At 39.3% G+C, this 15,960-nt stretch overlaps 1 protein-coding gene across 6 annotated transcripts in view; it reads left to right on the forward strand.

Annotated features, from left to right (window-relative positions):
• Positions 1-1,819: 1,819 nt before the first annotated feature.
• TTC29 (tetratricopeptide repeat domain 29) overlaps positions 1,820-15,960 on the forward strand; it is a 243,162-nt gene continuing 229,021 nt past the window's right edge. Inside the window, exons 1-5 of one of the 6 annotated variants that reach the window (XM_044224914.1) lie at positions 1,973-2,172; positions 2,565-2,612; positions 5,721-5,769; positions 7,837-7,934; positions 9,885-9,968. In XM_044224914.1, coding sequence (XP_044080849.1) covers positions 7,843-7,934; positions 9,885-9,968 — 176 coding nt within the window. In that variant the 5' untranslated portion in view covers positions 1,973-2,172; positions 2,565-2,612; positions 5,721-5,769; positions 7,837-7,842. Of the gene's footprint in view, positions 1,909-1,972; positions 2,173-2,399; positions 2,440-2,564; positions 2,613-3,635; positions 3,818-5,720; positions 5,770-7,836; positions 7,935-9,884; positions 9,969-15,960 lie in introns of those variants that run through there. The other 5 variants (XM_044224911.1, XM_044224910.1, XM_044224915.1 and 2 more) reach the window with 5 other exon arrangements.

A 15,960-nucleotide genomic window follows, 5' to 3' on the forward strand; every position in this document is an offset into this window, starting at 1 on the left:
ATTACATATGGAAGAAACAGCTCGAGGAGCCTCTAGCCATCCTGTCACTCATTCTATTAATTCGATAAACATTTTTGATCATACGCTATATACTAATCCCTATACTAGTCCAGGGAATTCAGAGAAAAATAAAACAATCTCTGCTTTCAAAAAGCTCACAGTCTTTCAGGAGAGATTAGCTCCTATAAACCAAGACCCATGCAAAGTAATACCCATTTCATAAAATTGATCTAAGAGGAAGGAGTATAGAGGGGGAGACATTAATTCTGTGTGATGAAAGGTGGGGTGCTCTAGAGTCCTGAACGTTTTCAGATGACCCTGAGTATACGAAGTTGCAGCTAAAGCTGGCATCCTCTGGTTGTGGGAAATAATCATGTTGCTTTTTCACTGAAGCCAATTTGAGGTTTTTCTGTCACTTGCAAAAAAGTTCTCTAACTGAATTCCCTAGCTCTAGGAAATATTATACGAAGCAGAAGGAGAAAGAGAATTAGTCAAAGAACTGCCAATGAAAAAGCAGCAGGCAGAAGGAATAATGCAAAGAGGCAAGAAAAAGTCACCCAGAAAGCCAAACTAGGGAGAGCCTCATGTGAGAACGAAGGTGCATGGAATTCACAAACCTCTAAACAAGCGAGGCAGCAAGAGCAGTAACAGAATTCACAGAGGTCACAGTGGAGCTGTGTTAAGGTGATGTTTGAAAACTGGGAGCTGAATTCATGAGGTAGAACAGGCCTTACTGCCATAGGGGGTCATGTGGAGCCTAGTTATGGGTCGTCATAGTGATCGGTTGCATGGATGATGTAACCTTCCTTGGTGGGAATAATCTCATATGTTGGTGCAGCAAATTAGATGTTGGAATGAAAAGTGTGGTTGTGGTTATGTTTGTACTCCAAACAGAATCAGTTTGTGGCTAATAGAATGATTTGTGTGAGTAATATTGCTGGGTCTCTTTCTTACAGTGTGTGACAGTAGGCACTGAATAAAAGCTCACTTTCCAGCACATCTGTATTTGGAGAAGTAATAAGCAACAATCCTCCCTCTCTTGCAATCTATACATATGAGGGAATGGGCAAGAAAGCTCACTTCCTTCCAGTTCCTAGTGAGAGATGGGACGGAATGATGGGTTGATTAATAGGTTAATTAATAGATTAATAGGCTGACATTCAGTCAATGTAAATATAAAAACCGAGTTTCGGGTAAGAATTTTGAAAGTAATTGTAAGACAGAAAGTAATGCAGGAAGATTCTATGAAAGAGATCTTGAGTTTTTAGCTCACCACAACTCAAAATTGGGTTATCCTGCTGGAGATAGAATTGGGAAAAGTATCTATGGAGGGCAGGGAAAAGATGGTCTGACTGCAACAGAGGCTGAGGAAGGAGGAAATGAATGACTTTGCTTAGCTACATAAAGTGGCATCAAGCCCTTGGGGTAACAAAACCAAGCTGAGCCCTTTTCCATCAGCCCCGTGGACAACAGGGAAATGTAGCCAAACATTAAGAATGAGGCGCCATGAAGGAAATGATTCAGGATGGCAAGCTGGAGACCTTTGGGTCAGTTGAACTAATTTCTGAAAGCGGTCTCACTTCTGAACGCTGCCCGGTTTGAAAAGCCTGCTAGGTCTGGAGGCCACGCTCAGCCCTCAGGTGGCTCCAATCCGCTAGGCTCCGCCCCCTCGCCCGAGGAATCTGGAGCTGTCCCAACCCCGAGCCCCGGTTTAGCCTAGCCACGCCCCCTGTCCTGCCCCGCCCCCTCAGTAACCCGGACGACGCTCCCGCGTCCCCTCTCTAGGCGCCGGGTCCCCGCACCGCTGCCGGAGGAGGGGGCAGCACCGGCGCCCGGCACTGCCGCGGGTGGGGGACACACTTCGGCGGAACGGAAAACCAGAATTGTTCCACGGGCCAGTCCACCGAGGTTCGTGACGGCAGGGGCGAAGCTCGGGGCAGGACTTTCACAGCTCTGAGAGAAGCGGGCGGTTCTCCCGGCAGTCCCGTGCCTTCCGTGACCCCGGCAGACCTTCCTCCCCAAGTCCGTGGACTCCGGCTCTAGCTTCGAGAGCAGAGGCCCTCGCCATTTATCTCAAGAAGTGAATAGAAGTAGGACCCGACAAGGACGCTTTTCCTGCTTCCCAGTTCACGTGACCCTCTGAGGGCGGTGGGAAAATAAACAGGCGGAGGAGTAAGTTACTAGTCCCGTCTAGGGTTAGGTAGGTGCAGACAGGGGACTGAGATGCCCTCGGTTTGCGTAAAGTTAACTTCCTGTCACATAAGAGACATGAGGTCAGATTGTTATCCCTAAGGTCTCATTTATATTGGAATATAGCAATACATATACCTAACTCGGATGTGCTGGCATTTCCCTGAATTAGTGATTCGTTTCTCCTGTAGCGATTGCACTTTGAACTTTAAAAAAAAAGAAGAAGAAGTACATTTAAACACATAGGAGGTACTTGATGTTATTTGTATGAAGGAATCTTATTTCACAGTTTGGGACAGGAAGAGAAGTTATTCTATTAGCTAATTTTTAACTTTCTTCTCTCCTTTGCTACTCTTATTGTTCCTGATTTTCAGGCTGAAGTCCATAAGCCTTGGAGAGACCTTCAGCAGTAATCTCTAAAAGTAAGTGAACTGAACCACGCTCTGCTTTCAACCCTTTCCCTGCTTTATATTTTTATTTAATTATCAAAAAATATCAGTTAGTAGAAAATGTATGATTTCTATTTATTTTACTTACCCACCTAATTACCTACCACTGTGTGCTAAAAGCGTCTAAAAATTATGATTCAAGGGATAAACGTTTAGCGACTCTTTAAACTTCTTTATGTGATTCTTTTAGTCTTTCAGGACTATAATTATTGATATTTCTTCTGTAGTTTTCTTTAATTTTTCATAGTAAAAGAGCTTATGGTGGTAATGTGAGCATTTCTACTTCTTATAAGTGATTTCGTTGGTGATAGCAAAATCATTTATTTTGAACTCTCCTGATGACAAATAATAAATATGTCTCCTGTGGTTTATTGGCTTTCTTATATTCCACAGTGATTGAATTCTAGAGAGAGTAGTCAGCCTTGGACATAGTCACTCCCCAAGTAGCCTCTGTCTATACAGTGCTAGGCCTGCCCCGTTCCTCTGTGTTTCCTGATGAGGGCATCTCTGAGGATAGTGGGTGGGAGGATTACTCTTTGAAGAATTTTACTTGGGGGCCAGAAATTTAAACTCTCACCATGGGACACATACAGCCTGACCCAGCATTCTTAAACCTTTCATCCTGTATTTCTCCATTCTCATTTGTCTTTGCATGTGGGGGCCAAACCGTGATAGAAGAGCCAACCAGCAGATCAAAGAATCCACCAAATCTCTTCTGAATACCAACAGTGAAATGGCTTCAGGCAGCCTTTTGATCTTCGGCTCAGCATTCTTGGTGCCACATGTAGTGCCGCCCACTTGCTGGTACTGGGGGTGCTAGCAGCCTCTGGGTCCTCCTCACAGACTGCTTCCCCCTCAGCTCCTGGGGAAAAGCTGGTTTTGGTGCCAGCCAGAGAGGTGCCTCCCATTCTCCTGGCTCTGAACCCTTCTTGTGTTTGTTCAGTAGCACCCATCTTGTGTGATTTCCTCTGTGGTCTTGAGCCAGGAGAACCCTGACGTAGCACCATTGTAGAGGATGTGTTCCATTCCTGCTTCAGGCCTATGACAGTCACCCCAAAGCATTAATCCCATTTCCCAAGTCGGAGCTCACCTAGGACCTGGGAACACTGCCTGGCGAACACCAGGGAAGTGATACAGCTCATATTAACGAAGAGCAAAAGGCTTTCTTTACTCTATAGGTATAATTGAAGTCTAAAATGACAGGCCTCTAAGCATGCTTGCATTTTTTTCTCACCTATTTCCTCTTGACTGCTTCTGTATGCTAGAATGCACCAACTTCCTACTTTAAGAAAATTCAGCGTAAGGCTGAACTTATAAAAAAAGAGATGGTGATTACTTAGATTTAAAAAAAATGTTGCAAGAAACTTTAAATATTTGATGCATTTCAAATACTATGTGCCATAACATTCAGCTTACATGTTATCTATCATGTAAAACAAAATACCTTTATGTGGCCATGTAGCGATTGTGAAAGACAAAATCCCTTTTTCCAGTGGGCATAAGCAAGGTAGGATGTGGGGTTTAAAGCAGGGAAGGAGCCTGCTCAACTTCTACCCTAACTCAGAGCTTAAACTTTCCAACGTAGATTGGTTGGGTGCTATTTATTATAACGCTCAGTTAATAACTTTTTTTTCCACTTTATCATTCAGCTCTGACCACCCCCCATTCAGAGTTCGTGCCTTGAGGCTTGCCAGCAGGGCTTGCAATACTTACATTAAACTAAATTTAAGAGTAAAGGTGCTCCTGCTGCTAATGTTCTCAGATCAGAGGAGAGCAAAATGAAGGAACTGGCAGCTGAAACTTTAATGGTAGGAAACGACTCAGATATTGAAAAAAAATCACAGTTCATATGTATGACAAAGAAGACATGTTTCTCTCCATGTATAACATTTGCATTTGATTTCATTAGATGCTTATATTTTCTAGCAAAAATTGTCTAACCCAATTAAACATCAAAAAGGATAAATTTTACATCACATATTGGTAGCCCAACTTTTGGTGGGGGGCTTTTATACACCTTGTTGGCTGGATTCAGCTCTAGAGTTTGTCCTTCTGTCTATAAGCAGATAAGCAGGTAGGTCTTTCTAGTACTTGGAGAAGTTACAGGTACTGTGTCTCATTTTGAAGCTCCTTGGTAACTTTCTAGGGTCCTTGTAATTATGTAAAAATCACCCCTGCCACAATGCCCTCGCAAGCAAAGTGGAACTCTCAGAACAGTCTTAATTTATAGAGGATGAAATGCCCCAACTGAACGAAACACAGTCCTTGTTTTCTTCCATCTGTTTAAAAATCCATTTTGAAATCCTTTTAGGGATAGGCAGATGAGGGTTAAGAACTGAGATGGCCCAGATTTGCTCTGTAACATAGAAGGCTCTGGAACATAGACTCTTCATAGCTTCTGTGAAGTAGGCTCATGGGAGGTGGGTTTGGGGGAGCCTTTGTTATCCTTTCAAGCCTGTACTTGAGATTTATCTTTATCTTGATCATAACTTCTTACCACATGTTCTGCATACAGTTGTTATTTAATAAGTTGTGGTTTCCAGGTAACTCAACTAGTTAATATGACATCTGATTAGAAAAACAGATTTTTTTAATTACAAAAGAAGTCACTATATTATGAAGTTATCACATAGGAGAGGACTAACATTTGCTGTTCACATGATGTGTGTAAGCTAGAACTATATTAAAATAAGTGGACTTGTTTCATGAATCGTATCATGCCCTGATAATCTGGGTAATACTAGGATTCCATAGTGTGTAAACCATGACACTGATCCTCATTAAAATTTTCTCTTTAATTATGTAAAAAAATATTTTCATAATAATCTTCTATTGGTAAACACAAGACTGCCTGTTTCTACACTGGATTTCAAAAGGTTTTCCCTTGAGTCTTATTGTTCTTCCACCCTGCTTCCTCGTGGCTTGGTAGAGGAACATGTGCCTTGGCTATCCACTGCTGGCTCTACCTCAGGTCTAACCACATCTCTCTACCTTGACCTCTACCTAAGCAACTGTCCTCTCTCAGATTTCATAACAACCTCCCAGCTGACCTCTCTGTTGTCTGCCCTTCTTCCCCTACAGTCTAAGCTCAAAAGAGAAGCCACAGTGAAACTTTCCAGGTGCAAGTCAGGTAATGTCACTCCCATGCTCAGAATTCTCTAGTGGATTCTTAACTTCATCAGAGTAATAATCAGTTTTTACAGTTATCCTCAAAACCCTACACCATCGGAACATTCCCAAATTTCTCTTTAACTTCTTTGACTTTATCTCCTTCTGCTCTTATTTATGCCTTTGCTACTGGTGAGCATTTGGATAATTTCTAGTTCCCTGCTTAATTTTTTGCTGTAGATCTCGTCATCATCTGACATTATATATATTTTGCATATTTCCCTCACATCCACCCCTATAATATAAATTTTCTGAGATCAGAGGTTTTCATCTTTTTGGTCACTGCTATATCTTCAGCACCTAGACCAGAACCTGGAACCAAGTAGTGGCTCAATAAAATGTCTGTTAAATATATTCAAGACCCAGGTTGATAGTGTTTTACCCCGAGTCACACAGGTAGTAATTATTGGAAGTAAGTGATTTCAAACCTAAAACAAACCTTTCACTTGCTTGGTGAGGGTAAGGATAGAGGTCAAAACTGGTGGACATGGTGGGGGGATCAAGAGGCTCTGGCCTTGTGGATGCCTCTCTAACCATAGAAGTGTGCTTTCTTTTGCATCTGAAAGCCCTTGCAGCATGTGATAGTTTTTCCATTCTAAGTCCACAGACACATCCACACTTCTTTTTATTAAAGGTAAATTTTAGATAATTTCATTTTTTTAAAGATTTTATTTATTTATTAGAGAGAGAGAGCAGTAACAGAGAGGAGGAGCACAGGCAGAGGGAGAAGCAGACTCTTCGCAGAGCAGGGGGCCCGACGTGGGGCTTGATCCCAGGACCGTGGGACCATGACCCAGGCCAAGGGCAGATGCTTAACTGCATGAGCCACCCAGGCACCCCTAGATAATTTGATTTTATAGACCCGCCTTCATTATTGCTCAGTTACCTTCCTCACTCTGACACATTGCATTTCCTCAAGATGGCCACAACAATATCTCTCATCCCACATTCTCTTCATACCATGTGGAGTTGATGCTCTCCCCTCGGTGGGTGAATCGATGTTCGTTAGCCTTGACTATGAACAGATCTTTTATCACAGTAGAAGGGATGTTATATGACTTCCAAGGCTGGACTCTGCAAGTGGCTATAGTTTCCGCCTGGCTTTTCTTTGGCATCCTTGCCTTTGGAGTACTGAACTGCCACTTGAGAAATCTGAGGCTGCTATGCTGTGAGGAAGCCCAAGCCCTACAGGTAGCTATGCGTGATGTTCTAGCAAACAGCCCAGTTAAGGTCCCAGCTAATAGTATTGACTATCAGATATATGAAATAAGACACTTACAGATGATTCCTGACACCCCACCCCAACACCACTGATTTATCCCCAAGCTTCTGAGACTTCCCAGAAGAGATTCAGCATCATGGTGTAGAGAAAAGCCATCCCGTTGCAACCTGTCCTAAATTCCTGACCCACAAAAAAGTGTGAAAGATAATGAAATGATTGTTGTTTTAAACAATTTTTTCTGGACCTCTGTATTCTGAAGTGATTTGTTATACTATGGTAGCTGTGTGTCTCTTGGGGCAGCTGTCTGCTTGTTGAGAATCAGTCTTAGCACCCATCACTTCTAAGGAAAAGCCTTTATTTCTGAGTAAGAAAGTTTTTAGAAAACAGCAAAGTATGAGCAATTTTCAATTATTGATTGTAACGGGAAAGCAAAGCATGAGCATTTGAAATCCAGAGCTGTCCTAAAAATCTTCACTCTAATTGCAACCATGTCCCTTAACAAAACTCATACCAAAGCTCCTGATCGTCTGAATATTCAATGCATTTATCAGATTTTTCTCCTTATCGACTTGGTGGTAGAGATGCAGACAAGTAATAAATTGGCCAAAAGGCAGATGGTAGAAGAAAATAACGAGAAACAACCTGCAGAATCCACTCACTATCATTCCTGAATAATAGAGCTATAGCTCTACACACAGAGGCATTCTCAGCTCAGATGACAGACTGTGGATCTCTAATAATGTCTTAAAGGAGTCTTTGAAAGATTCATTCTTTAAAATACTGTTTCTATATATATTTTTTTTGTAGTCTAAAATGACCACCCTGCCCCCGTTGCCCATGACACGCCCAAAGCTTACATCTTTAGCCAGGCAGAAGCTGCCGTGTTCCCCCAGAACAATTCCAAGGTATGTAACCCTGGTTTTCATCTCTTTTTCTATAGAACGAATTTCTTGCAGTAAGATATGTCAATAGCACATCTCAGAAAACAAAATTGTTCAAGAATGAGTATATTGTTATATTCAGAATATTCAAATTTGCTATTTCAAAAGGATCAATGAAGCTCATTCAAATACTAAGAATTTATTTAGTAAGCTAGTACTCATTTGATTGTTTTATTACCTATTCTAATTATATCATGGTCCTAGGAAACTTTGGAGATATATTTCCTTTTAAAAACAGTAGTGGAGAATTGAAAGTAGAGGCTTTAGGAGTGAAAGGTGTACAGCTTCCAACCTGCAAGGTCCTGAGTGCCAATTTCTGTTATGGAGGGAGGAAGACACAATATCACTACTAGGGTAAATTGGCAGGCCAGATTTAGGTGCTGAAATGATCCTGGGCTAAAAATGCTTCACCACACTGCTGCTACATTGACCAGCTGCTGAGTTCCTAGAGTTCCTGCTCGGAAAGTATAGACGAGAACAATGCGTTTTGTCACAAGTATTAATGAGGATAGTATTATTTAGAAGTTGCCATTTATGGTTTTATTGAGTCATAGTGATGCATATTATTTATTGATATAAATAATTTGCACATGTAGATGATTATTTTCTTTATATGCCAAATTTTCCCTTCTGACAAGGCAAATGATCAAAGTATTATGAAACTACTTTGTTTTGAGAAAGAGCATACTTTATTCTTAGTTTTTCTGGAAAAGACCAATGTCCCCGAACCAAAATAAATGCATGCAGTTAAAACAGCATGGAAGTTCCCTTATAACAGCAAATCAAAGTTTCTTCTCAAAAAGTTTGAAAAACAAATTTTTTGATACATGCATAATTTAGGATATATGTATATTCTTATTTTCAGTTTTACTTTTGAATAATGGGGAGTATTTACAAAATCTGAAAAAGCTTGTTCTTCCTGCCTTTTATAATGCTTGAGATTCCATTTTCTTTTCAAACCAGCAAAAATGGAGCCCAGTCTCACATCTCTAAAATAAGATGGATTTTAAAAAACACTATTTCTTGTATTCATTTTATGGAATAAAAACACTTTTTTCATAATCATTTAAGGCAAAGTTTTGTATCAAGATTTTCCAGGGGCACCTGGGTGGCTCAGTTGATTAAGTGTCTGCCTTTGGCTGGGAGCCCGCTTCTCCCTCCCCTGCCCGCTTCTCCCTCCCCCTGCCGCTCCCCCTGCTTTTGCTCTCTCTATCTCTCTGTCAAATAAATAAAGAAATCTTAAAAAAAAAAAAAAGATTTTCCATTACCTTCTGAGTAAAAACAGATGCTTGTTTAGTCCCATACTCCCATTGTTTTGAGACGTTAGTAATATGTTTGTTTTTAAAGGTGTAATGGAGGTTGGAGAAAAAATATACTACCAGTGTAATAGATTTCTCATTAAAGTCTTCTTAAAGTCACTTTTTAAATAATAATTTGAATTTTATGTGTGACTAAAACCCCTCTTAAACAACATTTCGGAGCAAAATTTGGTAATGTTTGGAACAGATAAATGTTGCATGTTTGTATCAAGCAGGTGTTCTTAGTTCAAAATCCTGGGTCAAACAGAATATGACTTCTGTATTGCAAAATTATAATGTGAAGCAACATGAGCAAAATGGAAGAGCTTAAAAGTTTTGAGGAGAAAACTCCCTTTTTCTTAAGAATTCATTGATTGTTTTAATGTGTTGCTGATTTGTTTGCATACTGAGTTTAAGATTCTTCCCTATCTCTTAACATTCAAGAAAATGAAAATTTGGAAATTATTAATCAATAATCTATAGCTACTGTAGAACATTTATTATATATGGTATTATACCTTAAATATTTCTGTTCTTCTATTCTCGCATTTTGTATGTTTGGGAGCTTTTCAACTTGATAAAGCAGTGCTTTATTATTTCTTTCCATTTCATTTAGGTCTCGGTTGATCAAAGAAAAAGATGACATAGATCATTACCTGGAGGAGAATTTCAAAGGATTGGCAAAAGAGGAGGTTGCTGCGTAAGTATAACCTCTTAAAAGTACTTTAATATAAAGTTTGTTTCTTTTGTCTTGATTCTTTATTGAAATTTCAATTTTCCTGTATAGTACACTATTTCACTGGAACATGGCATTTAAAAATTAAAGTTCATATTAAATAGTGATAAGTCATGTCTATTGATCTTACACATATCAAAGTCTTTAATTTTATGGCCTTCAAAATTCTCATATTTACCAAGATAATATACTATCACATTTGTAATATTTTAGTTAAGTCTATGCCATTAATTGCTTATTAACTTCCATTTTAAGGTGTATTGCCTTCATGGGGGAGAAAAAAGCTTTTAGAGAAAGATTATATCTTTTTTTCCTAGTGATTTAAAACAAAAATTCTGTACTAATGTATGTTCCTCCCCCCCACCAAAACTCACAAAAATAATGAATGCATAATAGTTTATCAGTTGCTTTTTAAATAATTCTAAATTGTCTGGATTTATTTTATCCATGAACATTATAAACTTTGCCATTTTATCACTAGTTAGAAACTTATGTTTAACTAAAAACTATAAAAACCTTTGTAGGTTAGTGAGAAATGAGTAAAAACCTAAAATAATAGCTGAACAGATTTAGTATTTCTTGCTTATAGACTTTGTGACCATGTTATCATCTGATCTTTAGATGCAGGCATTGAAAAATGGAAATAATATAAATATGCATACATCTTATGAAACTCATTAAATGATTCAATTAGAATATTGTATGCAGCAAATGTTTTTATTTTTTTTTTTATTTTTTTTTATTTATTCATTTGACAGAGAGAAATCACAAGTAGATGGAGAGGCAGGCAGAGAGAGAGGGAAGCAGGCTCCCTGCTGAGCAGAGAGCCTGATGCGGGACTCGATCCCAGGACCCTGAGATCATGACCTGAGCCGAAGGCAGCGGCTTAACCCACTGAGCCACCCAGGCACCCGCAGCAAATGTTTTTAAAACATCCTCCCAATTCATATTGTCTAGTGCTATGGGAGTCTACTGGAAGAGTTTTCTTAATGATATTTTGGTATAGTTTTTCATAGAATCTAAAATTCCAAGTTACTTGATATGTTTCATATTATTAGATATTATCTGTGTCAATTTGCATATAGTGTGGAAAAATGGAATAGTTCATTCTGTCAGTAGCTACTTTATTTTAAAAAGTGACAAAATTTTACAATATCTTTAATCACAGTCTTGCTCGAAACACTATTGACTGCCATGTGTAGTATCTGGGATTTTTGGTTAAATGCCCTGATTGGTTTTTTTTTTTAAACCCTTGGGACTATTTTTTTTAAAGATTTTATTTATTTATTTGACAGACAGAGACCACAAGTAGGCAGAGAGGCAGGCAGAGACAGAGAAAGGGGGAAGCAGGCTCCCTGCTCTATCCCAGGACCCTGGGATCATGACCCAAGCTGAAGGCAGAGGCTTTAACCCACTGAGCCACCCAGGCACCCCTGATTGTTAATTTATTAACTTTTCCATGGTAACCTGTTGGATAAAATTAAAAGTTAATATTGTCTGATAATAAATTACTTAAAATATATATAGGTGATATTTTCATTCTCATTTAAATATAATGATATCTAAGATCTGTAATTGACTTAATAATTAGATGTTAAATTTGGAATTAAACTTATACTTCACATATTTTAACAAGCTAGAAATCCATATACAGCACTTAAAATCTGTTAAACATTCAGTCTGCATTGAAGAAAACTTTAAAGCAGTGCAGAATAGGATTTGCTGATGACTATTCTCTTAATGTTTTTTTCATTAAAGGTATTACTGAATTGATTTCAAATCCATAATATGCTACAGAAAACAAGTAACACTGGGTAATTCTCCAGCCTTAAAATTTCATTCTCCTTAAAGTTTCCTGCAGCTGAACATGTTTTTAGACCAAAGCTAGGATAGTGGATGCAAACCTTAGTAGGAAGATAGCTGGTACTTAGCTCACTCTTCTGCTTTTGACTGATATATATTCTAGACTTTGCCACAGACAAACTAATTGAATAGCATGTAAAGGAGAAAATTGATGAATTATTTCCGCACTCTCAGCAATACTCAGCAGGTACCATGAGGAATTATGCTTATTCTGTTAACCAAGGAATTGCTATGTAAAACTTTTTATTAGTCAGTCAACTCTGAAAAGATAAATTGGTCAGCAAGCATTTAAGTGCCTACTTCATATCTAATACCAGGTTTTTCACAGTGGGAGAGACAGTGATATCTTTTTGTACAATATTTGTCTCCTTGTCTCAATTTGAGATAATAAGATCCTTGTCTCAATTTGAGATGATAAGATTTATGAACAGGAAAAGAAAATGGAATGCATGAGTGCTGATTGTATTGTGAAGTGTAGCCTCAAGGTATAGAGGAAATCAGAGAAAACTAAGATGGTCAGATGAAATCTGCTACAGAAGACAGATTTTGAGTTTGGTTTTCTGTTTGGTGGCATTATAAAGTTACCAAACTGGTACTTCACAGAATCTCAGTATACAAGTGGAAGAAATTGATGAATCAAATTTTCAACAAGAAAAGCAATATCTAAGATATACCTTTAAGTCTGTATATATTGCTTTGTTCTTCTTTTCGATGGTAATATATATTACATATATATAAAGATGGTAAATGGTTGTATATATGTTCACTGTATAATTGATAGCCACTAGCTTTGATATCCCATAATATGTATGTGCACTCATCATCTAACCCAAAACACACCACTTGACTTATATGTAAACTCAGACTCTGTGACTTTCCTTCTAACAAAATTGGTGGAATTCCTATTCTCATCTCAGGATGATGCCTCTGCTTGTGCTCTGGATACCATCCATGCCCTCTTACTTGTTCCAAGACTTTCTCCACATTTAAACATGTTTTTCTTCTACATCATCGTTTTCCCTTTCAACTGGATCAATCCCACTAGCATTCATAACTCCTTTAGTATTTCCCTTGACTTCTTATCTGCACACACCCCCACCCCCACGCAGGTTCTCTCCCATTTTCCTCTACCCTTCAAAGCAGCCAGAAGCACTGTCTCAGTATTTGCACCCATTCCTGCATCAGTTGACTCTAGATAGGTGTCTGGTCCCAGAAGTCACAGAAATCTCCCAGTTTGGAGTGACTAACACCTCCATTTTTTTCTTTTTTTTTAAAGATTTTATTCATTTATTTGACAGAGATTACAAGTAGGCAGAGAGGCAGGCAGAGACAGAGAGGAGGAAGCAGGCTCCCTGCTGAGCAGAGAGCCCGATGCGGGACTCGATCCCAGGACCCTGAGATCATGACCTGAGCCGAAGGCAGCGGCTTAACCCACTGAGCCACCCAGGCGCCCTAACACCTCCATTTTTACCACACACAATGATCACGTTTCTGTCTTCATCTTGCTTGATGTCTTCACAACATTTGATAGAGTTGAGCGCTCTCTCATTGGTCACTCTATACCTGTGGCTTCCAGGATGCCATGTTCTATAGTTTTCCTCCAGACTCTGTGCCTCCTGAGGCTGGCTTTCTCTTTGCAAAACCTCAGTGGTGGGTTGTCCTAGGGCTGAGTCCTAGGCCCTCTATTCCAGTGGCACTCCCCCCTGGATCCAGTCTTAAGTACAGCAGTACCCTAACGACTATCACATTTATAAATCCAGCCCTGAGTTCTCCATTGAGCTCCAAATTTTTATATCCAACTGCCTCCTTTACATACCTACTTGGGTGCTTAAGACACTCTAAAATTAATCTGGCCACAAACTGGACTCTTGATTTACCCCTACTTTCCTTCACCTCCCTGACCAAATAATCCCCCACAGTCTTTCCTCAGTTCAGCAAGTGGCACCAAGGCAGCTTTGAGTTGCATGCACCCTGACTTCCCCAGGCTCCCCCATCTAATCCATCACTATGTTCTATCAGATGTAACTCCTAAATATATCCTGTCTTCATCTGCTTCTCTTCATTGCATAGCCACCATCATCCCTTGCCAAGATCACTAGAATAGTCTCCCAGCTGCTCTTCTCCTATCCCCTCTAACTCTGCTGAAATTTAGCCTCCAGAGTCATCTTTTGAAAAAAATTAGATCATGACACTCACCTGCTTAAAACCCTCTGAGAGCTTTCCAAGTTCTAAGGTGTATCATGGTTTGGACTTTACTGTGCGTGATTTTGATTTCCCTGACCTCTCTGACTTTATCTCCCATTTTCTCCACTCCTCCTCCTTTCACTGTGGCCTTATTGCTGACACTTTCTTGTCCTACAGTGTCAGTCATCTTGAATGTGACCTCTTTAGTCTGCCATTTCCTGACCTCATAATCCAGTAGTCCACATCCCACCTCTGTTTACTCTCAGCTAAATCATCTGGCTCTATTTCTGCTGCAGCTTGGTCTCCCTCTTGCACTGGGAGCCTGCATGTCAACTGTCTTCATGCCCAGCAGAATGGATCTGCACAGGAACAGAGCCATGTCTCTGTGTACCCTGGCACATGGTCGGAGCTCAATACCTGCAAGTTAAATGAATGAATGAGGGGAAAAAAGAGGTCAGACTGACACCATGAAGTAGGTTTCCTATTGTGACTATTCTTTGGTTACAATATTTTCATCTGGTTTGAATATTGAATCATAGCAGCTTAATTCCTCAAAGAAGTGTTTTATGTATACAAGTAGGGGTATAAAATTTAAACAAGTAATTGAGCACGACAAGCTAGAGTAGTTGTTCCTGGGATAGCCAAACCCATTGATGGGGGATCATTTTACTTTGGAGTGGGTAAAGTAGTTCCTAAGCAAAGGATTTCTGGGTTTTTCATTATCTACATTTACAGAAGAATTTCAGTATGCTTCATTCCTTTTTAAGCGACTGGGTTATTTGTGTGCCTACTCGGTACATTTCCCCCCACATTTTGTACTCATGTACAATATAATTGACATTGACAATTTGACTTTCTTAGATAAATCTTCAAATAGTTCATCGATAGTATTTGACTGACTTTTAACAACTGAAAGATCCTGTTGTGGTTTTGTACTTTGTTTTTTATTCTGTCTTATATTGTCAGAGTATCGTATTTTTTTTTTTAAGGATTGAAAGTGTCGCTTATTATCATATTGTAATTGCTTTGAGTAGCTAAGTAATTAAAGTATCGTTTGTAGATTCAAAGAAAAATTTCTGGGGGGCAGTTTTTATAGCTTCGGCTGTGTATATGAGGATACAAATAAACAAAATCATCAAGGGACCGAAAATGCTAATCTGCTCAGTATTACTTTCTGCTGCAGATATCACGTTCTATTATGTGGAAGAATAGGTTTAGTTCAAAACTGTGCATCTCTCAGATACTGCTTTCTTGCAGAGCACCTTTCAGCATCATCAGCTGAAGTGTGCTAAGCATCGCTTTGTCAGCACAGTGGCAATTAGAACTGTCAGTTACCATATTCAACGAGTTTGAGTTATAAAGAAACAAAGAGCCATGTATTTTCATAGCTTTTAAAGCCTTTCTCCTCTTCCTCATTTTGAACTGATTTGTACTTAGGCAGTTAAAGTAGCGTTTTGCCAATGTTAAGTTTTCATCTTGAGTTTATTTCAAAATTGTCTTCTAAACGTGCTTTTACAAACCACAGATATTCTTGTTACAGGCAAATTTAGCACCTGGATCTGTACAGTGACCAGGTAGCCAGAGTATATGTAAGGGGGTGAAGATATTTATTCAGGTTATATTTCACCCAACCCTATGGGAATTTAGGTTCCTTCCAGTGTGCTGTTCCTCTGCTTCATCAATCTTATTTACTTCTAAATAATTTTGTGAAATCATTTTGTTTTCCCTCCAAAACATTTTGCTCTCTTGTAAAGTAGTAAGTGAAATTCTGTATGGAATTTTGCAAATTAACTTTCTGAAATGGACAGTTGCCAAATAAATGGTTGGGTGACTAATAGGAACAGGCAGGGAAGAGAGGGAAAGGAAGCGGCCCCTCTTTCCTCCTGGGTAGCAGACTGTGTTTCAAGGT

This window comes from Neovison vison, chromosome 11, assembly GCF_020171115.1.
Source record: "Neovison vison isolate M4711 chromosome 11, ASM_NN_V1, whole genome shotgun sequence".
NCBI classification, from domain to species: Eukaryota; Metazoa; Chordata; class Mammalia; order Carnivora; family Mustelidae; genus Neogale; species Neogale vison.